The sequence below is a fragment of the Ischnura elegans genome, chromosome 5 (assembly GCF_921293095.1).
Source record: "Ischnura elegans chromosome 5, ioIscEleg1.1, whole genome shotgun sequence".
NCBI lineage: Eukaryota > Metazoa > Arthropoda > Insecta > Odonata > Coenagrionidae > Ischnura > Ischnura elegans.
In genome coordinates this window covers 41,905,168-41,932,398 of record NC_060250.1, presented here as the reverse complement: position 1 = coordinate 41,932,398, position 27,231 = coordinate 41,905,168, and the positions used below count along the sequence as shown (strand labels likewise).

Genomic DNA, 27,231 nt, shown 5'->3' with positions numbered 1-27,231 from the left:
ATTCTTTATCTTTTTATCTTATTCCATCTACTTCTTTAATTTTTCTAGGAAATGCCAACATTTTAGGCTATGTTGTTTTAATTTTTCATTGACATGTAGGGGAATGAGTGGGCATTGTTACAACTTGTAATGGAGCCTCCTTGAAGATAAACAACTCAAAGCTATATGCGTGTAAATATTATTTCAGTTGTAAATGTTGAAAGATGATTTTTCGTGTGCTCTTTATAGACCAATCATCAAATGTTTTTCCCCAGGTGGGTAGATCCAGGGATTTGAAGCCTGTGAGAGAGTGAAAGACTAGAATAATATGTATCTGTGTAAATTATGTATTGATTTGTAACAATTGAGAGACGTACAAGTTCATTGGCTTAGTCATCAAATACTCAGTTATGCTCACCTTAATGCTATGGATCATTTGTCGACTCAGTGCCCTCAAGTAGAGTAATCATTCAATTGAGTTGTCCCTAGCAATTTTGGTGTGGTTGCATGAATTGTATTCATGAAGCTTTGATGTTTATTGGTTGGCAAAATAAGTGTCATGCACTTCTTTTCAGAGTTACTATTTTAAGTATTAGTACTTACACCATGCTCACTAAATCGAGTTTTAACTGTGTGTTTGGAAATTATGTTCACTAGATAAAGTTGTTATTCAGATTGCTCTGTACTCCAGGGCTAATTTCCTAGGAATGAATTAAACTTTTTTGCTCATTGTAAAATTAGCTCTGCGAGTGTATTGAGAAGAGTTGAGAACCTCGTACTATGTCCAATTAATAATATTTTTCTGTAATTTAAATGCACAAATACGTTGCCGGAGATGTGCATTGAAATATACTTGCTGAAATTAAGAGTGCGAATACTTAAAAGCATACGTAGGACTGTGAGGTGAAGGGAAATATCAAAAACTAAAAGATATATTAAATCCATATATCAGGTAGTTTGGTGATAAAGTTTACCATCATTGATCTGTAAATTTTAAATTTCATTGTTATTGAAGTGTGAACTTAATTGATGATCTGTTCACTTTCATTTCATCATCTTCCCTGGGACAATACGTCTGTAACCAATTTTTTGCTCATTTTCTCCACCACTCACAGTTCCTCCAAAGCCTTGAAGAAGGAAGCTGGGTTTTCTCGGGAGGATGTTTACAGTGGTGGCAATGCTCCATTTCACGGTTTGCACCCACCGGCTAGTTCTTCCAACTCTCCCAATCTGTCTCCTATGCGGTCCAATCAAATGCTGATGCATCGTGGGATCACTCAGCCTTCTGGGCGCATGAATTCTCGTGCGGGTCCATCGGTCGACATGATGGGGGGTGATTCCCTCACGCCTCCCCCACCTTCAGCACCACGAGGCATGATTCAGCAGCCTTATCCGAGCCGCAGTCAAAATGTGACCCTCTCGGATGGAAGTGCAACGCCGCCTTCGTCCTCATCCTCTCTGGATGGGAGCGTGCTGAGCCAGCTTTCTACCATCTCTCGTTTGCTGGCTAATAACAAGACAGTGAGGGTTGAGCAGCTACTTGCCCTGCAGCAGTCCGGGAAGGAGGTCGGTTGAGTTGCCCTAATGCGTTAATTTCATTTGCATAACATCCTTCTGGATTGGCTAAAAATAAAATTCGTGAATCACCTGGATTGTACTGTATGTATGTATATGAAGTGACTTGTTGAGTGAGTCATCCTTGGTCAGGTTATTTATTAAAGGATATATAGTTTGTGTATTTTACCTCCCAAGGTTGTGTTGACGTATTGATTTTTCTTGTTTTCATAATGGCTTTTTGCAGTTTATGGGGACGGTATTGGCAATAAGGTATTGTTTTCCTTATGCTGTTGTGGTTGAATTATTAAACAGTAGTTATCCTCATTAACCTAGCTCTTTAATTATCATCGTTGCTATTAACTCCACCATCAATAATGCCTATGGAGTTCCACTGATTTATTTATTTTGTACATGCTAAGAAATTTGAATGCATGAAATTCTCTATCGTAAATAGTGCAAGTTAGACACAAAATAAAACAAGTGCCTAATAAGTGATTGACATTTGTGGAATTTTGTGATCCAATTTTTGTTTTAGGCATTGAAGAAAATGCAGTTGCTGTGAAGTTTATTGAACTTCATATTTATTTAGAGGATAGAATTGGGCAGTTTTTGTTGAGAGTATAAGCTGTTCATGTGATATGCTTATCTTCAATGGGCAGAAAATAGGTTTTATAGTGTTGATGAAAAGGAATTTTTTACAGGAATAAGCCATTTATCTCACACTTTCAGAGGGTTATACCCCTTGGTATGAATGAAGTCAGAAAAAATGAAAATGATCAAATCAAAGAGGATATCCCAGTCTGTTTGAATAAAATGGATATAAATTGTAAATGCTTTGTTACTTAGGGATGATTACCTGGCGATTTTTAAACCTCTTAGCCTCCTTTTAATTGGAAGTATGCAAATTTGTTTATATTTCTATTCATCGTTCTTCATTTGTTGGGCATTTTTATTTGATAGTTAATAACTTTTTTGAGGAAAGACTTTGGCCTTATTTTTTGTGAAATAATTCACATTGACTGTAGATATTGAACGAAGTATTTTAATGAAAAATTTTCATGTTAGGATGGCTACAACTACACTGACAATTCCCTTTAAGGAAAATATCATAATGCATCAATGCCCTCTTGTCTGTCACAGTAATTTACCCAATGAAATTAATCATGTGAAAAATGATGAAATACAAATGATCCAAGCCCAATTCAAGTTCTTGGGCTTTAATTCAATTTTTGCCTTGAATGAATTTTAGATCATTACCACCTCTGTAGTTTTTCTGCCCAAGTTTGATTCTTTCTTTGCTTACCATGGTTAGTTTTTTGGAGGGTTTTTGGCCTGTCGTCCTTGGGCCTCTGGAAATATGGGAAACAGCAAATGCCTTAGTCTCTACTTGCTGTGCTCAATAGGTTGTGCATATTCAAATCAATCATTCCAGATTTAATGCCTAGCATTAAAATGATGACAAGTAGTCCTTGACTCACTTCCACACTTCTCCAACTTAAAATAGGGGGGATTACTTACAAATTAGCTATGCTAAGGTGCTGTTTAAATATAAATGCCAGTTTTCATCAGGTCATCAGTAAGGGGAATGTGTGGCGCTATTCTGAGAATTATTTTAAGTTTCGCTGCTGCTAGCATTTCAAGAAAGTTTGTGAGAAGTTGAGAAAGTCTGTGAGATCCAAGTTATGTTTTGTCTTAGTTATCTGAGTTCTCTTAGGATTATCAATTAAATATCTTCAAATTAGGTTGTCCGTATGATAGCCTTCTTTAATTATTTTTCTGTAAATATACATTGAATCAGTTCAGGTTAATTTGCCGTAATCTATGTACTGATAATATAGTAAGTAATGCAACATGGTTGAAGTGAGGTGTATTGACTTTTACCAGTTCATTACTTAATTTTCATGGATATTTACTTCGTAACAATTTCTAATTGGAGTAGGTGATGTCATTTTTGCTGCAGTAGAGTGGTAGGATTGTACCTATGATTACAATCATTTCACTGACTGAATTGCCTTGCTCATGCAAAATATTGCATAGGTAAGTATAGCTCTGGAAATGCTAAAATTGAATCAAGGTATGGCTTAAATATCACCTTCAACTAGTCGCTGTAGCTGCTCGTGTGGCTCTGGTATGGGCTAGGGGCGTAGTTTTTCATTGTGTTTTATACATATTTGGCATTTCTCTTGTTACTAAGCATTGAACATATATATTTTGCATGCAAATATTTTGCTGCAACTTTTTCTGTATGAATTAGTAGGGGATCTTGGTATACTCATACTCCAGTTGGTGTGAGGAACTATCGTTTTGATTGCTGGTGAAGACCATGAGACAGCGATGTTATTTATTACCTGTACATTTGAAATTATTAAGAGTTATTGAGAAAAAATAATAAAAGGAGTTTTTGCATAAGATTCTCTTTATTTTGTGTGTATGTCCTTGAATTCATAGTCTTCTACTCCTTGGTGACTGATGGCAAACAATCTGGTTGCAGTATTGGATGTGGGTAAAGTCACACTTTTTAAAAGTATATATCTGTTAAATATACTATGGTTACTAGTAATACATTACCAGATATCTTGCAGTTGGCCACTAAATTATGTCTAAAATCTTTTACGTAATGGCAAATTAAGATTCAGGTGATGAGTAATGTGCTGAATAAAATTGCATCTCAATGGTGTAGAATGCCAATTATTTAGTTTAAACTAAAGATGTCTTACTTTGATAATATACATCCAAGCTATCTGTACTTGAATCGAAGTCATCCACTGAAAACTTATTAGTGCACTAATTTGTTTAATGATAGATTCCATTTTTGGCTGTTTGTATGCCCTTAAAATACTTATCCTGTTAATCGCTAGCCATTGAAAGCCTACAAAATTCATTATAAATTAGTAGCATAGTTACGGGGTAACTATGTTAAAGTAACTGAGGTATCAGTAGCAATTACATTTAATTTTATTGTTTCCGTTACATGTTTTTAGAACTATCATTTGTTATGTACTCATTGATTTCTGAAAGCCATGGTCACTTTTCAGCATGAACCCTGCTAGGGCTCGTAGTTCAAAAAGCCTGTACTGTGCAAACGAGTGTACTGCACACCTCACAGTATTTTTCAGACATGAACTTTGAAGGAATCTCTCTTTTGTTCTTTTTCATTGTTTGTGAAAGGTACATCTTCCCCAAAATTTGGGTAAAAACTTGTCTATATTAACATTCTGACTCTCATAGTACTAGTATCTATAGTGATTCACCAGGCAATCGGAGAATACTTGTATGGCAGCAAGTTTGTTAGTTCTCTTCTTTTCTGCAAAAGCATCATAGTAGTTCAAACTCAACTTAGACAAATGTGGTGCAAGGGCCTCTGGTATGAAAACAAATATTCCGAAAAGTAATGTAACTATGTATTTGAAAACAAATTTTATTATGTAGCTTAACTGAGCCATGTTACATTAGGTTCTTTACATACATCTGGTTAGCAAAACGTGTAATCCCTGAAAAACCTTAAGAGTTGCTTACTTTGCTTTGCAGTACTTACTGGGCTAGTGGTCTTTGTGTTCAAGTTTGTGAACTTCTTTTTTCATTCAGGGATGCCTGATGGAACTTTAATGTGAATAACTTCTTCTATTTTTGGATCCTCTCGTGAGAGAATAAGGGTAGCCGACAGATCCAAGGGCTACTTTGTCCTTTGGGGCCATTGGCGCTTTAAATTGCTCATGAGCATATGTGACCTTAAAATAATTCTGTTCAGTCAATTAATATCCCAGCAACCTTAAGGCCTTTTTCTCTTAATATTTTATCACATGATGAAAAATGGAAAGTTAATGGTAATTCTATATGTGACTTCTGCTTATGGGTGCTGGATTCGAGTTTATCCAATTTTGAATGCAGGACGCTGGAGTTCCTCTTTTCCGCCATGATTTATTTCCCTGCCAACCTTAAAGTATTGTTCAGTGATGATGTAGACTATCATCTGTCCTTTTAACTTTGAGAAGCCATGTGTAATTTCAACACTCAACATTTTAAACAAAGTGCAAGATTATTCTATCTGAAACAAAACTTTCTGTCAAATAATATGACAACTTAATACAATCCTGGAATAATATGCCTTCATAAACTTACATTTAGAGCAGATGTTAAATTGGGTACGTTTGGTTAATCATGGAATTTTAAAGTTAATTGCCTGAATTAGCTATGGTAGAATAAAAGCCAAAGTACTCTTCCCAAAAACTTTTTTAGTGGTTTTGACTGGTTTCTATTGCTTTAGTGTCATTATTGAGACAAACTTGGTTTCTCTATAAACATTGTCTCGTTAATAATGCTATAGCTGTTGTAACTGTAGTTGTTGACTGCATTAAAAAATTTTGTGGAACAGTACCTATTGTCGGTGTCAAAAAGATGTGCTGCTGTACTTTGCAAATTTATATCTGGACTTCAGTGCATGCCATAATGATGAATAATACATCATTTTAAAGAAAATTTTGTTCTCAATTATGATTTATTTTTTGTTTTATGAAAAAGTCAAAAATCAAGACACGAGAGCGCAATGAATGACTCCGTGCACCATAAAATTAGCTGTTTTGTCAACTTCATGAACTTTTATTTTTTTTATTTTATTTTATTCTCAAACCACCGGATACAGCTCTTATTGGCCATTTTACACCGGGGTGTTCAACAAATGTAACAAGTAAACGTACACAAACGACCATGCCCTGGACCGGGGAAAACCTACCCAGGCGGGACTCGAACCCGCGACCTCTTGTTTGGCAGGCGAGAACGTTACCCCGCCGCCACCGATTGTAACTCAACATAGGAAAAACTACTATGTCTACAACATTCATCTTCGACAATAAGTTACAAACATTAATTTAGATTAGTAACATGGCTTTTGCGTATTTTTAGAACGAATATTTTGTTGTAAATTAACAAAATTTGTTTAAACACTCTCTAGTCCTACAGTTTACCCTGAAAGAAAAAATTAAATTGATAAAAAACTTCCTAATTTAATTTTAATTTTTCTATGATCCATAATCTATAAAAATATTGATATTTGTGAATGTTTATAACTTCTATTAATGTCATGTTGCCAAACAGGGTCGCACGGGGCCACTGCAGATTACAAGGTAGCAAAGTTTCACGCGTAAGCCGTGGCAACGCAGCATTTATTCGCTCTGGCGGATTTTTTTAATACCCATTTTGTCTTTTGAACTTCTATTTTCATTCAGGGATGCCTATGCCATTCAGTACGTTCTAAATAAAAATCATGTATTTTTGGATCATAGAAAAATTGCAAATAAATTAAGGAGTGTTTCTATTAATTTTATTTTTTCTTTCGAGCTGTACGGTAGGACAAGATAGTGTTAAAACATTTTCATCATTTTACAAGATAGTATTTTTTCTTAAAACACGTAAAAGCCATTTTATTAATATAAATTAATTTTTGCAACTTATGTAGAAGATGAATGTTGTGGACGTAGTAGTTTTCTCTAGGTTGAGTTACAAAGTTCATTAAGTTGACAATATGGCTAATTTTATGGTGCGTGGAGTCATTTATTGCACTCTCGTGTCTTAATTTTTGAATTTTTCGTATAACAAAGAAATCATAATTGAGGATAAAAGTTCCTTTTTGTGTTATGGTCATTGAAGATAGGTTAACTTCTTTATTAGTGAGATTTATTTTTATTTTGGAGAAGCTTCTCTTCTCTGGAATCATTGTGTTTTCTTGAGTTGGTATCACAAGTGATTAAGGTAAGGAGGATATTTTTATTCGTATATATGAGATAGAAATGAGGGAATTGAGTCACTTGTCAGCACTTATTAGATGATCAAAATTGTACCATTTATTCTTCTATTGCCTCTGAATCTTCAAACTTGAGGTATTCTAGTGTGGTTTTCTTAGTAAATGAACTAAACCACCTTAGATAATCAGCTGTTTTTCATTTTTGAAAGGATAATTTTTCTTTTCTTGCTAATCAATTTCTCTAGGATATCTATGCGATAGCTTGTTATCATGACATAGGGTGATTCTTGACTTGCAGCTAATCATCTTGTTTTTACGGACTACCACGTTGAAAGGTTATGACTAATTGGAGAAATAATTTTTGGTTCCCACCGTGTACTTGTTAATTATAGCTAGTGGGTGGTTTTATGGAATAGAATTCCTTTCTGAAAGACCCGGTATTGAAGTTATCCTTCAATGGTCCTTCATATTTGAGTAAACAACCGTTTCAGTGACAATGAAGTCAGTGTTATCAGTTTCATTGAAGCTGGTAATTGTGGAAGGATAGAAGGTTGAAAAAAATAGATTAATAAACACTTCAAGTTTAAATGTATCATGTATGGATGGGGGATGAAGTAAATGGAAGGGGTAAAACATATTTGGATCTAGTGGCAACTACTAAGTACATATGGAAATGAATAGCTAATCACCTCATTTTTAATTACCACTTTGAAATCAGCCCTTAAAGAATGATTTTGCTGTTTAACACATTCAGTGCGGAGCACATTAATTGATGTGGTCCCGTCTAAGCTGTGATATGGAGCACGTCAATTGACGTGCTTTGCTGGTCGGGCCAGGAGCCCTTTCTCCCCCTCTGTACGTGAGTCTACTTCCGAGTCTTCTGATCGTGTGTATGGCCTTAGGCAAGCTTCCCTCTTTTCAACCGTGTGCGCCGTTTGTAAAAAGCAGTATTTGAATGGAAATTATGGCACGGATACCTCCATCTATTTTTCTTTCTTATTTTTACGGCCGATTTTGACGACTTGAACGAAAATTGATAATTGAATGCGTTAATGCTAGTCATTGTCAGAAAATATATTGAGAGGGAAGTGAGAGGAGCTCCAGAGTGATGATCCGGGAATTTTTGGGAGGAGGCTTTTGAACCCCCATTGTCTCCTATCTTGATGTAATCGCTCCTATGTGAAAATATTTTATAGCTCCCCAGTGGAAGATAGTCCTTTTTTTCTTCTTTTTTTTAATGTTAGGGATGGGCTGATAATATCTAATACATAATTTAAACCATCCAATACTATCTCATGTAATTTTCAGATTTGTATGCTTCTGCCACTATTACCTCTTGTTTGGCCAATTTAGCTATCAAATTCTACTTTTTGAATGCTGTGGTACTGTATACCATCGGTAACTTTCCCCTCAATGTACGAGTGTATGTATTTTGAACACAAAATTGAATAATATTTTTCCGTAATTTAATAGGAAAATTATAAACATGAATGCGGTGGATGAACTTACTACTTGCATTACCAAAGTAAAAGCATGTATTGCATTAACAAAGTAAAAGTATCTGTTTTGGGAATCTTATTTTTAAGTTGGATGAGCCAGATCTAATTATAAGATCCAGGTCAGAATGTACCTTGAAATAGGTAGTGTTTCTCAGGAATTCGTTTTTTGCTACATTCATTTTTGCCTAAATCATAAGAAACTAATATTTTTAAGTTTTTGGTTGCTCTGATCGTAATTGATACTTCGGAAAATAAGCATTGAGTAATTCTTCCGAAACGTCAGCCTAAACGACTGAAGTAACCTGGTTGAGAACCCGAGAAGAATATCTCAATATTATTCACCAGGAGAAATTAAAATTGTTTGTCTCAAAGTTAATTTCATGAATACTGAAACGTTGTGTGATTTATTGAAGCCATGTGTTAAAACATAAAACCTTTTAATGTAGCTTTTCAATTGACTATCATTCATTTTTGAAAGATTGGGAAGATCCTAACAAAGCTTTAAATTAAGGGAGTTCCTTGTTAGTAAATAAACATCTGCATTTACTTTATTGTCCATTTTATTCTCAGTTAAAGCATCAAAATATGCATGAGATGTATTCATTAAGTTATAGTTCTTAAGGTGTACTAAAAAGGTAAAATGTCTATTGTGCAGGTTTTGGTTCTGCATGTTGTAGTATGTTTGGTTCTGTTTGTTGAAGTAAAGGTTATATTTTGGTGCTGGGGAGTGGAATATTTTGAGATCTAGTTAGAAACCTTAAAAAAAAAAAGTCATCTGGTAAATGATGAATGCATTTTTAGAATTATTCCGTGCATCAATCGTGATCACATCAGAAATACCCCTAACTTTTTCTCTGGAATTACTCTTCTATGCTTAGCTTTAATCATCTCATTCTAAAGGAGTTCATTTCTGATATTTTAATCTTTTCTTATTATGTTCTACCATTTTAAGGAATGTTGCTGTGAAAGGGGGTGTGGAGACAAATTTGATGAATATTGTTATGTTCTGCTTAAGACTTACGAGGAAACTGCATAAGATTGAGTAACTTACGCTGAGTTATCTCTTACCAGATTGATCAGCAGACCGGCCAGATGGTGGAAAATCTTTCCAAAGAGATTCTCAAAGCAGCAGCTGCTATGAATTTGGCTGCTGGTCTCACTGGAAATATTCCTTTGGATATGAACCAAGCTGTTTTTAGCACCCAAGGTATGTTTCACTTTAGTAGTGAAATACTATACTTCCTCATATTGAACGATTATACTTCACTGAAAATGTCATTAATTTAAATCATAATTCTCAGCTCTGTTATTATTTCTTATATCCTTTTCACATGGTGAAAAATGAAGTTCTGCACTTAACTTCATTCATAATTTCAGTGACATATAATCTGTTAATACTACAATAATTATGGAAATGATTCATTTTGATGTTCTGAGGCTTTGTTGTGGCCTAATTAGTCATTTTAGTATAAGTGACCAGCTTTTCTATCTCAAAAGTTCAAAGGTCTCTTTGTTGATAATTAGTAGTCTTGCTATTAAGTTATGGGTAATTGTTTGTTAGCTTAGCCAGCATTCCCTGCTGTGTGTTAAATATTCACATCCACTAACCGACCAATTAACTGTGATGGACCAACACCTAGCTATGACATAGTCGATGAGTTTTGAGAGAAACCTGTAATGATTATTCAATAATAAATGAAGATATTTTCATAGGAATTCTTGAAGAAGGAATTAGGAGAAATGAAGTACGTACTGAGCAGTTACAAAAATTAACTAGATCTTAATTCTAGTTTGAAGTATCTTAATTTGCCCTTAGAAGAAACACCAAAGGTGCTACTTAAAAATTTTTTCATGATAGTCAGTATATCTTGGGATTAATAATTCATATAATTTTTTGTATCTACTAGTTTTTATTTTTTTTAGATTAGGAAAATCTGAAAGCTGTTGGTCTCTTTCCATTTAGTGACAGTTTATGAAGTTAAATTTTAAAGTTTATATTTCTGTGGACTCTTTTCTTTATCGTTCAAGAACTTGACCAAATTTTACATTGATAATGCAGCTATCTCTCTGAGCAGATTGAAATCTAAGATACAAATTTAAGTGTTTCGCAAATGTTGCTCCATCCCCTTTGTTGGTAGGTTGTTGGATGTGACTGTGGGTGTCTGTCGCAAGGCTTGGAAACTATTTCCTTTCCAATTTTATTTTTGCTAATTGGAGTAGGGAGTGGCGGTTGGTGCAGCAATCGACCTGAAGGCTTTGATGCTCATGCCGTCTACGCAGGTGACAATGCAACCAACACGGAGCGCATGCGGGATCCAGCACCGGGAAGAGTCGGGGGACAAGGATCACTGGCTGGGGTTGGTGGGGATTTGGGCTCAGCTCGCCAGGGTGTGGGCCCTGGTGTGGGGAGGGTAGCGCCGAACCCACTCGCCACAGAGGGCGTGAAAAGTGCCCTGGCCCTCCTGATGTCACGACACGGCCTTCCCTCCACAGGCTTGGAACCAGGTACGCCATTGAAGTCTCTTTCTCGAACCCCACTTCCTCCTCCCCCTCGCAGCAGGCAAAAGACTTGGCCAGGACAAGGCTTGAGGCCTGAAGTCGTCGTCGCGGGTGGTATGGATCCTCTTCATGCGAGTCAGGGTTACAGCCTGGGAAGATCAGAAGAGGTGCTGTCGAGAATGGATCTGCCGCAAAATCAGGGGGCTGGTGCAGCAGCTCCAGTAAGTAGTGGATTGGATTGTATCTCTGAAGATAGTGGCTCGTTTCCAAGTTTGGGTAGTGCAGGGAGCCCAGTTCCGATGGCTGCACCAGCCTCCTCGATGATGCTTTCAGCAGGTGGAAGAGGTGTAGGGGAACGAGTTCACAGGTTGGCTCGCCCACCAATGGAGAACGTCATGGAGCAGCCACTTCATGTAGCACATCATCATGTTCCATTGTATACGACACCTTCTGAAGATGTTTGGAACTTCCCTCAACATTCCACAAGGTAGAGGTGCAATAAATATATCCCTTAATTATATGACAAAGTGGGAGAGGCGGACAAGAAAGTGGTTAAATAGTCTTCTCATTAAATCCTTGATAATTTTGTACATTAGAGAAGTTGTCTTGACCAGAGGCTCTTGAGGTGTGGAAGGAAGAAAAAGCATTAAGGAGGAGGATTCGTAGCTGTTGACCCATTTGGTACCGAAATCAAACTGTCTCACTGGTGCACATAGTAGAATGTGCATTTAAATGAATTTATATTGTTATCTGTTTAAAATACAGATTGATGGCCCACCATACTAGTTAGCTTTTTTAAATCTTATGAGTTGTGCAAGTTCTGAGTCAAAAATACCTCTTGTATTTTGAATGTGAGTGGAATATTGCTTGGAATCACTCTTTTTTTGTTTCTAAAACTGGACTTGAGAAAGTATTGCCAATTTAATTTTTTATAATTTTTCAGTTTAGTTGCCCCTGAAAATTTCAGGTTATTTTCAGACCTTTTTGGATATAATTAGCTAGTTATTTTCTTTGTAAAAAGAATAATTAATTATTGTTTACTCTTCTTTAGTAAATTCAGCCTTGTGCCACAGAAAAAACTATGAGGTTATTTTGTTGGTATGGATGACCATCATTTCATTAGAAATTCTTGTCCTTGTGGAATGTTGGTACAGGGCTCAATACTATGCCTTGAATTTTTTGTTGTAAATAAAAAAATTGAAATAAAAGTTTTCCTATGTATGTAATATTTTTATCTCTGCTCTTGCATGTATTCCATGTTGAATCTTGTTTTTTGTATGTATCTCGGGATTGCACCTTCCATTTCTTCCCTTTCCAGGTGTTTTTTATTTGTGAACTTGTGATAATAATTATTAATAATGATATGCATAGCCTAAAGTATTCACACTTCATGTGAACCATTGCAACATTATGCCAGTCATTTTTCCACCTTTCTTCTACCTTTGCTAGATTAAGCAGAAACAGTAGTATGTAGTAGTGACTCAGTAAAATACACCTGGTGATCATTTGTGGATTCACTGGGGCTGCAGTGAAGTAAGGTCAATGCAACGGTTGCATTTTAAGAGTGGATAACGCTGTTGCTGAAAGAATTTAACAAGTTGACTGCAGGGTGTGCTTGTTGACATGGTCTAGGTGGCCAGTGGTGGAGCATGTTCATCAATGTGCTCTTAACTTTTGCCATTTAGTGTCCAACTAGCGTCATTTGTGTGTAATTAGGGGATATTCTTTTAATAGGAGCTTCATGACTCATTCCATGCTTGGCATGCTATTTCAAAGTGATTAGGGGCAAAATGGGGAATTTATGGTGTTCAAAAATTTGCAATCAAAGTAAAATATTTTATGCTGGTTTCAATTTGTGAAGCTGAATTATGTGCTGTTGAATTTTGTGTTGAAGTTTGGGATGTAAATTTTGACGATAAATGTAAAAATTAAAGAAACTGAAATTAGCCTCGCGAGGTTAAGTTGTAGTATTAGTAGTTGAAAGATGAAAAATGGGAACAAATATATTTTGAAGTTAATCGTGAGTAGAGTGACCTCTACTTGGGTGTAATTATTATGGGGCTCGCCTACGATGGAGATTTGTTAAGAATTAAAATTCGCGCGTGGAAGTGCGCGGGATTATATCGCGCTTAGGTGGAAAATCGGGAGAATGCGATCATCAATTCGAAACTATCGTAATTTATCGTATGAAATCGCTATCTATGAAACGGCGAAACATGTGAACGATTCCGCAGAATGTTTTGGGAGGCGTAAGAAAAAAGGCTGGCTCTCGATGTCATACTATACGTATGATTCTTTTCCTTCCGCCCTCTCTTGAGAATTTGTGATCTGCTAAAACGAGTACTTCCCGTGGATCGTATTTGAGATGTGCTCAGTTCTCTTATGTTTTGTTAATGTTACGTGGAAAGAGATGCACTATTCCTGCTCGTACTCAGCTTCTATCATAACAAACTCGGTGGCATTAGCACTTGAACTAAAAGGGGGGAAATTTGCCTTCGTGAGACCCATAGTATTTCACCTTGACCCAATCTTTCTAGTCTTGTCGTATTCTTCCAAGGAAACTTGAGGGCAGATGAACGAGAACGTGTTGCCGGGATGCCGGTGCGCACGTGAAGTAGGGCATCACTTGCGCCATCTGTTGAAAAGTCACAGCTACTACGTGCAGATAGCTCGGAAGAGGGTACTGGTGGGGGAGTATCGTGTGCGTTTTTATGGATGTCGTGATGCGGAAAACGCGTTTCCTCCTTCAGTATTTGTGTCCGTGATATAATTAAAGGTAAAAAGTTTGATTTAACTGATTTGAAGTACATGAGGGGAATTTCATTCCGTCGTCTTTGTGTATGGTGGTTGTTAACAAACAGGATGTACGTTTCTCTTAATAGGTAATTTGTAAATATTTCCTCGCACAATACATTAGCTTTGTTCGTGTCGAGACTATATCCCGCAGGGCGTAAAAAAAGTTTTAAGGTTTAAAATTGACATTGGAAGAAAATTTTGTGGGCTGTCTCTCTCACTTTTAATCAAATTTCGGGATTAAAATTAAGGTTGTTCTGAATTATCACGCCACGGCGGGTGTAGTTTTTTTCGATGTGCACCATGTGGAACATTTTCTGAATTTATGTGAGGATGTTTCATTTTAATTCTGCGGACCCTTCCATGTCATTCAGCGTTTCTTTCGCGAGATTTCCCAAATTAGTTCTCTAGTGTTACCCCTATCCGTACTATGAGAAGTGGGAATATGGTTTCTGTATGGGGAATTAAATCTTTTTCTTGATGGAGGTTGGTAATTTGAAAGTAGTCGTTAGGAAGGAGACGAGGGAAATTGGGAACTATTATTCATGAAGAATAGGGTGGTTTCCTATTATTTTTTTATTGCCTAAATCGAAAGATTATTACTCCTGGAGTACGTATTTCACGCTTTTAGATTTTTAAATGACGATATCTATTTTTCGCGATTAAATGAAAAGTGAAAATTTTTAAGTGCGCGAAAACGCGACGCGTAAGTAGGAATGATGGGAAAAAAGTCCGTGCGACGCATTTCTGGTTCCCCCTCCCGCCTTTTGAAGTGACCTTGATCGAGGCTCTGAGCGCTGATAGGACGCAGGCTGCTAGCGGGTAGCTGAGTACCTTGCTGGCTGGTAGCGCTTGGCTTAAAAAAGGTTTATTAATACCTTATCAAACGAAGAAAACTTTCCGACCTAAGCCAGTTTTAATAGGTGATTATTAAGACATGTTTCCCTGAGCTCTGTGCCTCATGCATGCATTGGTAACCTCAGACGATGTATAGCTCCTATCCTCTCGTGTAGAAACTAGGTCCCTGTGACGTCACCTGGAATGCAATCGCATGGGCGCCAATCTGGCCTTTTTCAAATGAGGATAAATTTTGACCCTTGCCATTCGTCTAAACCGGTATTTCAAAAACCAAATAATTTGTGTATTATGAATACACTATTGGTGGGTAACGAATCGCAATCAATGCCTTTCGTTTTCTTTGATGAAGGAAACTACCCTATTGCTTGTGTCGGAAATGATAATCAATATATCACCGTTTGAGGGTCCCTGAGAAGCTTGAATAAGGCCGAGAAAGACACCAATAATGCAGCTGATAGCTCTTGAATGGTTTGATATTGGAGGAATTCCTAATTTGTCCTCGGAAAATTTGCTGTAAGACCCACTCGTGCCGAAGTGTGCTGGCTAATTACAAGTCAGCGGTAATTTTTTTCCTAGTATCGAGCTCGTGTAGGTGGCACACTTAAGGAAAAAATATATAGTTGGGTTAAAAATAAGGGATACGGAATCGCTTCAATACGAGAGGAAAGATTGTAGGCAAAACCATGGCTTCAGTCGTGGCGCACCATCGAGAGAATCTGATGGTGCCGAGATAAATTTCGTTTGTATTTTGGCGCCCTCTCAATGGTTATGTAGTATTTGCAATTAAATATATATTTGTTGCAGCGGATAGTTTACCACACTAATCTCGAAGGGTAAGAACGCATGTTAATACAATGTATTGCTGTTATGAGTGATATCCTTTAATATGCGTCTTTCTTTCTGCTGGGAATCAACTGCCCCTTGACCCACCCTACTGTTCCACCACTGAGGTGGTAATGCTTCAAATTTTGTCTCTATTATTCCCCGATATGGGTCTCGTTATTTCTCCTTGTAGTCTTTAGGTGCGCAAATGCACCACTCACGGCTCTTAGTTTAACATGATAAGCCTATGTTGTCAGCCACGGTGGCCATCACAATCACTTGAACCACCGCCCATTGCTCTGGTATTTTTTTGGTATATAATTTTTTTCAGCATTCTTGATACCCGATTTTTAGTGTGTCACCGTGTAGTTTTTATTCCCTAATTATTTATTTTTATTATTATGTAAACGAATCCATTGAAATCTATTGCTACCATATTTGACCGAATGTGGTGGCGCGTCATCTGGTATCTACGTGGCTCCGTGAGCCGAAACGCGTTGCACGCATTAAAAATTCTTGTGGAAAAGTGCTACGATCTTTTATTTATTTAAATATGGCTAACTTCCACCAATTGAAGCCTGAATCTGTTGAACTTAATAAATCAAATTATAACACTGAAAGCAAAAATCCGACGAAATGAATAAAAAACTGACATTCTGCGACGTGTATTTTAATTACTATTTGTGAAATTGGTAGAACGAATGAATTGCCAACTCAATCGCATTTCCATGTACTCTAAATCGTGGCAAACTGAGTGAAACATTGTGCTGCATAGGCAAAGGTTGAGTTAACGCGCCTTTATGGCAGTAACGCAAGTATTTTCGTACGCCTACTGACCGAGCTATGCCCTACGAAATCACTCAAGTCTAAATCAGCGTAATTATATGTTTCTTAGTGGTCATAAGGTGATGTAAGGGAAGGACATAAAACGAATGACAGTTATCGGAAACGATCACCTCTGAAAGTAACATGGTATTATTTGTTTCTTAAAGTCAGACTAGTTCAGATATGTGATATAAACCCAAAATCGTTGATGACATTGGGGTTAAGTCCATCATATCGGTTCGTAAGCTATGGAATTTTAAAATGTGTTGATGTATACATTCAAAAATACTTACGAAAGAGTTATGTTTTCGGGCATCGTCGTCCCACGAATATTGAACGGAATGGCTATGAAATCAATGGCCTATATTCCAGCAACTACGTCATATTATTATGAAATTGACAGTGGCGCCGACTCCATGGGGCCTGAGGGGGCCCGAGCCCCCTCAAAAATTCGTTATGGATGTGAGGAAAAAATGTGCCAGGCTTGTCGATTTTCCCCGGAGTGTCCAGATATCGAGATTCGAGTTATCGGAGTTATAATGTTGATCATATGACTCTTTTAAAATGCTTAAAAAACTTAAAGCTCACTACTTATAAAATTTCCCGGGGCAAGATCCCCAAGTTTGGGCCCCCCCAATATTTTTTGTAAGTCGGCGTCCCTGGAAATTGATAAGTGTGAAGAGGAGAAAAGACAATTTGATAAAGTTATTTTGATAGCGTTTGAAATAGGGTAAAAATTGCTAGCGGCTTTTTTTTATCTGGAGTATGATAAGTGTTTCAGTTCATTTTAGGCACGTTATATAATGTGAAACTTATCGCAGGTACTCATGTTTTTGACAATCGAAGTATAGTTCAGTTTTGCTCTGCGAAGCGAGTGCAATCGGTTGTACCGAAATCGTGTAAATAACGAGATTCAAATAATGGCATGTAGCTATTTCGAATGGTTTTGAAACAAGAATGATTGTTTGGAGGTTCATCAGTTTATTGTCGCGTCCGTCTATCTTTGTGGCAATATTTCGTCAGCCGTTCGGTAAGCCTCCTCCAATCAAAGCTTTCTCGAGAAAACGGAAGAATGACTGGTAAAATATTGTTGAATAAAATATTTTGGGATATGTCGCCGCGTAAATTTTTGGGTGGACCCAACGTTGGGTAGCCCAAAGGTTTTTATTCAACATGGTAAAATATTGTCCGGAAAATGAAACAACGCAGGATAAAAGAGGAGAATCAACCTCAGTCAAGCCCTAAATCTCTACTACCAATTGTTTTGTCTGCAGCATATTTAGAAATTTTAAATATCCATTTTCAGTTTCGTTAGGAATTCATGTCTCTTTTATCGGGTATACATGCAATAATTTCACTCTCCGGCCTTCGTTAACTATTTTGGTTCGTGATTATTTTCATAATGTGTGACGTATTTTTATGATTTATTGAAAAAAAGTCCGTGAAAATGTCTCTCATTATGTGAACGTGGGCTTCCAAAATTACGAGAGAAAATTAGGCTTGAGTAATTATCGCGTTTCCCTCGCGGAGTATAATAATAACGCGAAATAAATAAATATATATATATAACGTCAAGATATCTTTGGAACTGCACGGAGTGGTGCAAGAACCCAGTTTTTTTTCAAGGTGAAGAAGGAGCAGACGGCTGTATCGATGAGAGAGGAGATATAGGGCTGCATGAAAGTGAAATTAATTTTTCTCGACTGAATGACATCTAAGTCTCCAACATATAGCCCACTTAGTGCAAGAGGCTGTCTAATAATCGGGTTTCGCAGAATGGTGTTCCTCAATAAATAATGTTTGTTAATTAATTCTATGGCATCACCAGTTCTTTGGGAGAGAAAAACATTTCTTCTTTTCTGAATGGAATTTCTATCTCCGTTGCTTCAGCGTACAGATTTTTTAATTTATCATCATTGCGTCCTTATTTTCATTCGTAATATTGCATTAATCGCATTAATATTATTCGGCCCATCGTTGACAAAATGAGTTCGTTTTATCAGTAGGTCTTGATATTTTAAGGTTAATTAGCGAGGATTGACGTCTCACCTTCAGTATCATTTCACTGAAATTGACACGATTACAGAGTGGGCGCGTACAAGTTGGCTCAGGTCGTCATCCGCGTCGATGACGTGCGAAATTGGTGTTTATGCGTGATCCGCCCCATCGGAGTGGTCTTTTGGTACCCAATGCTGACTAATGATGCAGAAAATGTTCATTCTTTTTGTCTTAACGGCTTCCTTGAGATTCGGTTGTCACTATATGTGCGGTAGGGCCGGCTGAAACATAAGGGAGCTTGAAGCAATGTTAGCCGTAAGGATCCGTCCCCTTAACTTACACGACCCTGAGAAAGTTTTAGGGGGCCCTGATAAAGGGGGATATCCAGCAAATTTTGTATGTGTTTCCTTATGTCCCGTACTCCTTCCTCTGGGCAACTATACTGAGTGATGGGTTTATGTGGGTGATGTAGTGTGGTATAGTGGTGGGTATAGCGTTCAAATTAAGTAAATGAGCGGATAACAAGGATAGAAAAAAACTAATAATTAATATTAATCCTCCATTAAGGCGAAGAACTTGGAGGCTTACCTACATGCTCCTTTTACCATCCTACCATTTGCGGCAGGGGATTTTGTTAGCTATTTGAAGTTAGGAAAAGCTATGTTTATGGAGGAAATCAAAAATGAGTGAAGAGATTGCGGTAGTAATGAAGCTATGATAGATCAGGGACATGATACAACAGGGTGTCATAATGCTAAAACCTCTAAAAATTTTCATAACGTCTCTTCCGTATCATAACTTCTGTTGAATACCGTGGTTTTCTGCGCTTCTCTTTTACGAACTGTTCTATTGTGACCATAACTTACCCTAAAGTGAAGTCATTAGTAGTTTTGAGTATCACTATGCCACTCTAAAAAGGGTGGAAAGTCGCAACCTAAAAAGACGTGATCGTTCAAGTTGTAACACAGAAAAGGTTAGGAAACAAAAGCTTCAAGAAAGTTATAAAAGCGTTTTATTAGTTTTTAAATTATTTTCTCAGAGAAAATATTTTTATCTTAATTACATTTTTACATTAATTTTCACTTTTATAGGATTAAAAAAAAACTTGTTCGAAAATTTCGTTTTGAACTGAATTTACTTTTGCTTCAAGGGGGGGGGGGCAGATGCCCCCTGCTTGGGGTACGCCCATGGCATCGTGTGAACAGGTCTATTGAAACTTAAGCCATTAATATCCAGGGCCAGGATTTAATCGCATAAGTCCAATTTTGTTCGATTGAAAATACTACGTAACACAATTTATTATGATTTAAATGGATGTTTTTTTCGTTTTCCGTGATGTGTTGATTGGCATGGAATAGTATCGTCCATAACCAATTAATTATTGTGTGGTCCAAAATTTTCAAGAAGTTTTACTTGAAAAATAACTTTAAGTTGATTGCACTTGACCCGTTGGCTGTCGAACAAGCCTTTTTTTAATGAAAATGTTGCTATTTCGGAGAGAATTTCCCCTCCGGCATAAATTTTTATGAAATCGGAACGTAAAATTCGGTTTACTTCATTATTTTAGAATCACCAGCCAGAGGCTGTTTCTCCATGCGATGGGAAGAATTCCAAAAATGTTCGGCAGCAAATCATGAACTTCTCTCGGGAGCAATTTAAGGGGAAAGACGCGATCAATAGAAGTAGCTCTGGCACACTGGCACATGTCCGCGTGGGTAACGCCCCTTGTATACAATCGAAATATTGTGCGAAACTGTGAAACCCGTTAGTGTCAAAAGTTTTGTATTCTTGGAACGCCTAGATAAAAAAATCCGAACGATTTGGAACCCTTATGTTCTTGAAACTCTTGGCGTATGAAACAAATATCATCTTCGAAAATACAATTTACCCCTCGGTAACTTTCTTATTTAGTATTTCAGTAAGTTGAAATCTTGCCAAAGTTAGGATTTAAGAATTTTTGTTGTCATATTGGCCAGCGAAGTATAGTTCATGCCTCAAATTTTCTTTTTGATTCTTTCCTCTTTTCTAAATACTTAATTTATCCAATCTTCATTAAAATAGCTTAATTAATTATGTTTAATCAATTAATATGATAGCGATTAACCCGTTTTGGCCTTTTTTGGCTTATTATCAATCATTTCAGCCGGTGCTAATATTTTTAGTTACCTGAGAACGTCAAAATCAGCTTGGAATATTTTGAAGACTGTCTTGATCAGTCGTTTTTATTCAACAAAATTAGGTGCAATAGATGCATTACGCTTGTATAGATGTTCAATGAAATTTTCAACTTATGCACCGGTAACGAAAACAATATGTTGTGACACCTGTTCGTATATTGTATTATTTAAACGAGGATTTTATAACTTACTTTAAATAACATTACCAATATCCTTCGTTTAAAGTAAGTTATACTTCTCACTGTGTCATCAAATATTTATCAGAATTACACAATTGACTGCAATTTTTTAGCAATCAGGTCCTTGGCTGCTGAAACCTCTGTAATTGATACAGAACCTATTAGAAAGGATACGAAAATATTTTACCAGTAAATGGTAATGGTCATTATCGAGTGAAACTTCGAAATCGCCGTGTAATCATTCACTTTTATAAGTTTTTTTTTTTAAGTACACTTTATTTTATTCAGCAACTATTGATCAAAAAACCCACACCCACTTCAGTCTTTCAGGCTTATTATCAAGTCATTGTAGCCCTTACTAATACTTTTAGTGTGACATCTGCAGTGGCGCAGCGAGGGCGGGAGGGTTTGGGGGTTAAACCCCCCCCCCCCCCCCAGAGCTGAGAGAAATTTTTAAGTTTAATCCATTGTACTTAATTGGATTGATATTACTAATAGAATAGTGTAAGGATCAATAAAATATCCCTCAGAAAGCCGTAAAACTCACCATTTTGAACCGTTCATCTTAAAATTCCGCAATTTATTAATCTCGCACCTACCGTTTATCCTGGAGGGTATACCATACCTTCACACAACCCGGTATTAGTTGCACCTAAACCCTCCCATCCTTAATTCCTAGCTGCGCCCCTGGATCTCTGAACGTCAAAACCAGCTAGGAATGTTTTGAAGCAAACGTTTGTATCAATATCTTTTTTCTCGGCAATATTCTTTTAGCTCCAAGCCTTTCGAGTTTTTTTTAATGAATTTGTCAGGAATGTTATGAACTGTATTTTTTGTAGTCATGTCAAACTTGAAATGCGAACATGAAATCAAGACCATGTGAATATAATTCCTTATTATAATATATTAATTAACGGGATTATTTCCTAAAAATTTTACCTTACAGACTGCAGACTATCCAGGAATTATTACGACGACTATTGAGATTTTAGCAAATTTTGTCCGATGAAACTTTCCTGTACTTAAAACTTATTCAGCGTTTAGCCTCATATTTTTCGACTGAGACAATGTCGATTGTGCCAGAAAAATAAGTAAATTAACTAGAAATTGTTGAAACACAACGCAGTTGAGATAATTTCGGGATAAAGGCAAAGCGTCGCCCAGGTTCACCCTGAATGTAGCTTTTGATGGTGCTTTGGCTTATCTGCAGTTTCTTCCGAAATCAGTTGAAGAAAATCGCGTTCTTGTTTTATTTAGCCGTATCTTTTTAGACTTATATGCGGACACTGAGAAGCGATTGTTTCCACGCCCGTGATGTCTTTTAGTTCGCGCATATACGTTAAAGTTCCGGTATTAGCGTCATCAGTGATGTAAAATCGCCAACTCAAATATAAAATAAAATCCAATGTCGGCTAGTTTACCTATTGTTAGTTAAATCGTGGCGTTATGCCTATAACAAGAATGCGATCAATTTCTATAGCTTCTGTCGTAATGTAAAATATGATGCCAACTTGACCTAATAAAGACGTTATAGAAGGCCTTGTGTGTCACTGTTAAAATTCGTTGCAGATGAGTTTAATAACCTCTCTAGTCCGTTCTCGAATAAATTCGAAATTTAACAATTCGTTTAGATACTGATGACATTTTCCGCGAACTTTTTTGCGGAACTCATTTAGACGTTGAACTTTTCGCCACGGTTTCTACTTCAGTTTCAATAAGATGATAACGATCCTATGTTATCATAAAGTTTTTAAAGCCTGCCAACCTTTTCTGGTTATTCCTTACATGTCGCGTAACTCCACGTGTGGTCCACGATTCCCGAAGCGTCTCAAGCTCACTTGTCGGTCAGGGAGGGAAGCAATTTATTTCTTCAATCTTTCACTCTTCATTTATTCTAAATATTTTGCGTTTTTTCTTTAGTACAATTCGAGTCTGTTTTTCCCGACATAAGTATTTATGCAAATGATCATTACTGGTATACTTTCACGTTTGAAGTCCTACTCAGGGATTTAAGTGCCAGTAAATGTGATGTGATCGTCATAGAGTAGATAGATTGAAGTCAATCTATTTATTTTTAAAAGACTAATAGGTGCTTGGTAAATAGTACGCGCAACATTTTGTTCTAGTTAGCTTAATGATTCGGTGAGGAGTAGAATAGATTCTTTTGAGATGGAATGGACTACTGCAATTAATTTGTTAAAACTCTTCGAAGTGCTTATTGAATTGTGCGACCGATATTTCTGGTTTCGGTTCCATCATATTCTAATGATTCTTGCATATTTTTAGTATAGATTATTAAGAATATGTCTTTTAACAATTAGACATCACAAAACAAGGCATCATTGAGTTATTTTAAGCGATTTTCTTTTACGATTAGGGATCCATCATCGTAGAAGATTTAAAAACGTTGACGTCATGATATTTCAAGAGAATTAACCCTCTGTAGTGACGTTTCAATTGTGATTAATAAGTTTTTGGGAAATGTGGATATCCAAATGTCTCTTAAGAAGTACCAAAGAGTTTCTATGAACTCTTTTCCTGACTTCACGCGTTCATTTAACGAGGCTAAATGCCCCGTCATTTAGCCTCGTTCTTTTTTAGAAACCTGGTTTGGCGTTACCTTACGAGGCTTGAATTAAAAAGGAACTGGTCATTGGGTGGTTGGCGTAAAAGGGCTTGTTTCTTGAGTACATGAAGTTACGCGCAGGGATTGTATGAGCTAGTCTTGCCGTGTAGGTAAATCTTTCCACTCGGTGAGATATAGCCGGGTGAAACGAACTTTTTTTTCAATGTACCACATTGAACAAGTAACTTTGTACGCAGTCATGGGCACGGGTGCAAAGTTATATACACTAAGGATGAAAAAATCATTTGGTGTAGCCGGGATTCGAACCAGTTACACTGGTAGCATACCTGGCCGGCAATTGGGTGATCCTGGTTCGTATCCCAGATCTAAGCAAAATGATTTATTCATCTAGAATTTTATCCTTGTTGTATATTTTTTTCGATTTGTCTATGATAAAATGTTATCTCCGTGAGATATTGTTAATGCGCATCAATCTTTAATTTAATATTTCATTGAATGGCTTTGAATCAGAAGCTATTTTCGATGAAATTACGCAATCGTTTTTGAGTTTATACAAGCCGCTGTTATTCTCGGTGAAATTGTTCTAAAAGATTTGTTAATATTCGAATTTATTCCTCAAATAAAGTTATTTTATAAACCGATATAAGGTTGACGGTTGTAAATACATTTTCTTGTTTCTATTGCAGTGCCATTCATTTTTCCGTTTACTTTACTGATATTAAATACCACATTTGATCGACCGTAATGGTCTGTAAAAAGCTGGAAATGTCACTTCAATAGCCAAGCAGTGTCTCATTCTTTCTGACTTCAGTGCTTTGCTTTGCCCAACTTGATGTTTCTCAAGAGCTGAATGTAGAGTTCCTCGTATCCCTAAGCGTACCTATCACTATAATCGTTGTCCCTTAAAGCCTTACACGGGAGAATTTTTCTCTCGGCAAGTCTTTATGAATTTGAATCACTGTTCAAAATTTTGCTTTAAGTGTTTGCTTTTTGCGGCAATGAAATTGGCACAATCATTGTTAGTGATAATGTTGGTATCTTATAAATTGGTTGTCATCATTATACTAGAAGGATCTAATCGCATTGTCTATTTTTTGTCTTCCCAACCTTTCCCCTCACCCTATTTAACTCCTCCCTCCGCACTTGAACCCTTGTCCGATGTCCCAACAGGATAGCATCGGAGGAAGAGGCGGAGACGCGGTCGAGGCCCGGGAACCGGACGAAGGATTCGCCGCCAGGAGGCGTTGAAGACCGGCGACCGTCCGGGCCTGTTGCTCCTGCCGTAGACTCCACCTCGACGTTTGACCACCGACATGGAACCGTCTCCGACCTCTGCTCTCACGAAGACAGAATGTACGAATAAGACGAATCCGAATGGCAATAAAGAATGAATGAAGATTTCTACGAAAGGCATATCAACCCCTTGAGGACCTCGAATTCACGACTCGACTTTTTGAAGAATCCAACCAGAATCAGGAAGACGAGAAGAGAGATATACCTTGTTTGAAGGAAAATAATTAAAAGGTTCGATTGATTGTGTTTATGGCCATCATTGGTGCTGATTTTTGTGATGAGAAGCTTTGGGAGATGTTGATTGTTCTCGTCTCCTTGCGTCCGTGCAGATAGTGGCGCTGGTGTCGCCCAAATATATGGCGCTGCCATTCCTCCCCATTCCGTTTAAATTATAATGTTCCGTTTTTTTCTCTCAAGCGTTGATGATTTGAACTATTATCCCGTAGGATGTGAGTGGTACGAAAATTTCACGTGTGTGCATGTGTCTGAGTGGATGACAGGTTGAATATAAGTTGTTTTTGTTTTTTTTGTCAGTTGGAAGAAAGATTGTTTGCACATGGCGGGTGGCACATATTGAGGAACTTGTGGATGGGTTTTTCAGTCTGTAGGTGTGGATTCTCATGACTAGAAATGAAATTTTCATGGGAAAAGAGAGCGATCTTCATTGTTGCTGAAGTACCCCACATTTACTGACGTCCATGTTTTTTTATTTTGGCTGTTGTTGCGATAGAATGAATTTCCTTTTTGTAAATGGCGTTTATACATACGAATTAAAACGCTTTAAAGGATCAAAGACTATTTATAAAATTAAAAGTTGTTCGTCGATTGGCCTTGGAAAGTTTGATTGGAGGGGACATCTGTTGGTGGTCAGGTATCTAGAAAACCCTATCCATTCCTTATTTCGAGCTGATTACATGTGGACGTGGTCATTGTTTTGCTACCTATTTGAATATTTTACTCGAGAAAGATATTTAATGATAGACTAGCATTTTGATAAGTGTGTGTATTCTTTACATCTCTATCGGTTATTGCTTTTTGCACCGAGTAATCTTAAGTTCTCAAGGATGACGAGTGATGAGAGGAAAGGGTGACTTATTTTTTATCAGGTAATTCCAAGTAAATATGGTTCGTGCAAAGGTCAATTTGTGGCCTTGTTTCGTATCCCAGATTTCACGAAATCGCTCATTAATATCGTTACGACAGGAAATTTAAAATGACTTTGATAAAAATGAACACAAGTTTCACAAAATGCCTTAGAATGCTCATGTTTTATTCTCAATGGTTAAGCGTATATCATCATAGAAATCAATAACTCTATATGAAGTCAAAGAGTTACTCTAAATAAAGCATTTAAATTAAACCTTTTTTCTGCCGATTGAATTTTCAATTTCACTTTGTCTTTCCAGTAAGATTCGCTTTAATTTTACGGTGACTTGAGTCTCCTAACGTAGAATAAGGTTCAGTTGTTTTCGTGTCAGGTTCTTCACATCATCGAGTGGCTAAGAGAAGCATGTTTGCGAGGGCGATTTTGCTCGTGTGTAAGGAGTTAAACCATCCTGTGTAAGGCCGTGTTTACACAATGCATTTTACCGTGCAAGTATGTATATAGAAAAATGCTCGGACGGATGCACGGAGATTGAACAGGAGCCATACCCTGGACATGTATTCGTGAATTGGCGCAATTTTGAGTGTTCACGCGGTGCAATTTTGATGGTGAATGTGTTAACGCATCTACCCGCGCGGCTAAATGCATCGTGTAAGTACTCCTTTAGTATTGGTAGTCGAGTCTATGAATAGAGTTATTGTAATTTTTACCTTATTCCGTGATTTAGAAAGAGGCTCGTGTCTGAACAATATTATGTTACGCAGGAATTCAGAGTTTTATATTGCAACTTTTGTCATGTATTCATTTTTATGCTCATTAGTTGTCTAGTTGAGGACGGGTTGCAGGAATAAAATCTTTATTCACCATAAAAGCATTAAACGGGATGGAATTTTTCATCGGTATAATTTTAGACAGTTTCACGCCTGTTCAATTAAGCAACAGATGGCGACAACAAGCACTGACTTTGGTCGGCCTAAAACTCAATCAGACAGCTCGAATATTTTGCTGGACTTGTTTATGAATTTGTTTGGGCCTGTTTATGATTAATTAATGCTATTAATCTTAATAGTTTTGGTCCTTTGTTCATTATCTAATAGCAGTCATGTATTTCCAATTTCAAGCGCTTTGAAATGGTAGATAGTTACCATACTGTTCTGGAAGGAATTTAGTCATACCCATGAAGTGGTATGTATAATCGAACTTATGCAAGTGAGATACGACGTGCATTGAGGCCAAAAGGTATCAGTTATGGCTAACTGTGCATAGATATGTCATCCATGATCCGGGAAAACTGTATGAATCTTGGTGCACTGGGTGGGCTTT

At 37.0% G+C, this 27,231-nt stretch overlaps 1 protein-coding gene across 7 annotated transcripts in view; it reads left to right on the top strand.

Annotated features, from left to right (window-relative positions):
• The window catches only part of LOC124158759 (cyclin-dependent kinase 12), a 97,646-nt gene that overhangs the window by 47,741 nt on the left and 22,674 nt on the right, over positions 1-27,231 (top strand). For 3 of the 7 annotated variants that reach the window (XM_046534054.1, XM_046534051.1, XM_046534052.1), the window contains 3 exons: positions 1,095-1,545; positions 9,844-9,979; positions 10,990-12,492. In XM_046534054.1, coding sequence (XP_046390010.1) covers positions 1,095-1,545; positions 9,844-9,979; positions 10,990-11,762 — 1,360 coding nt within the window. In that variant the 3' untranslated portion in view covers positions 11,763-12,492. Of the gene's footprint in view, positions 1-1,094; positions 1,546-9,843; positions 9,980-10,989; positions 12,493-24,680; positions 25,592-27,231 lie in introns of those variants that run through there. The other 4 variants (XR_006864867.1, XM_046534056.1, XM_046534055.1 and 1 more) reach the window with 4 other exon arrangements.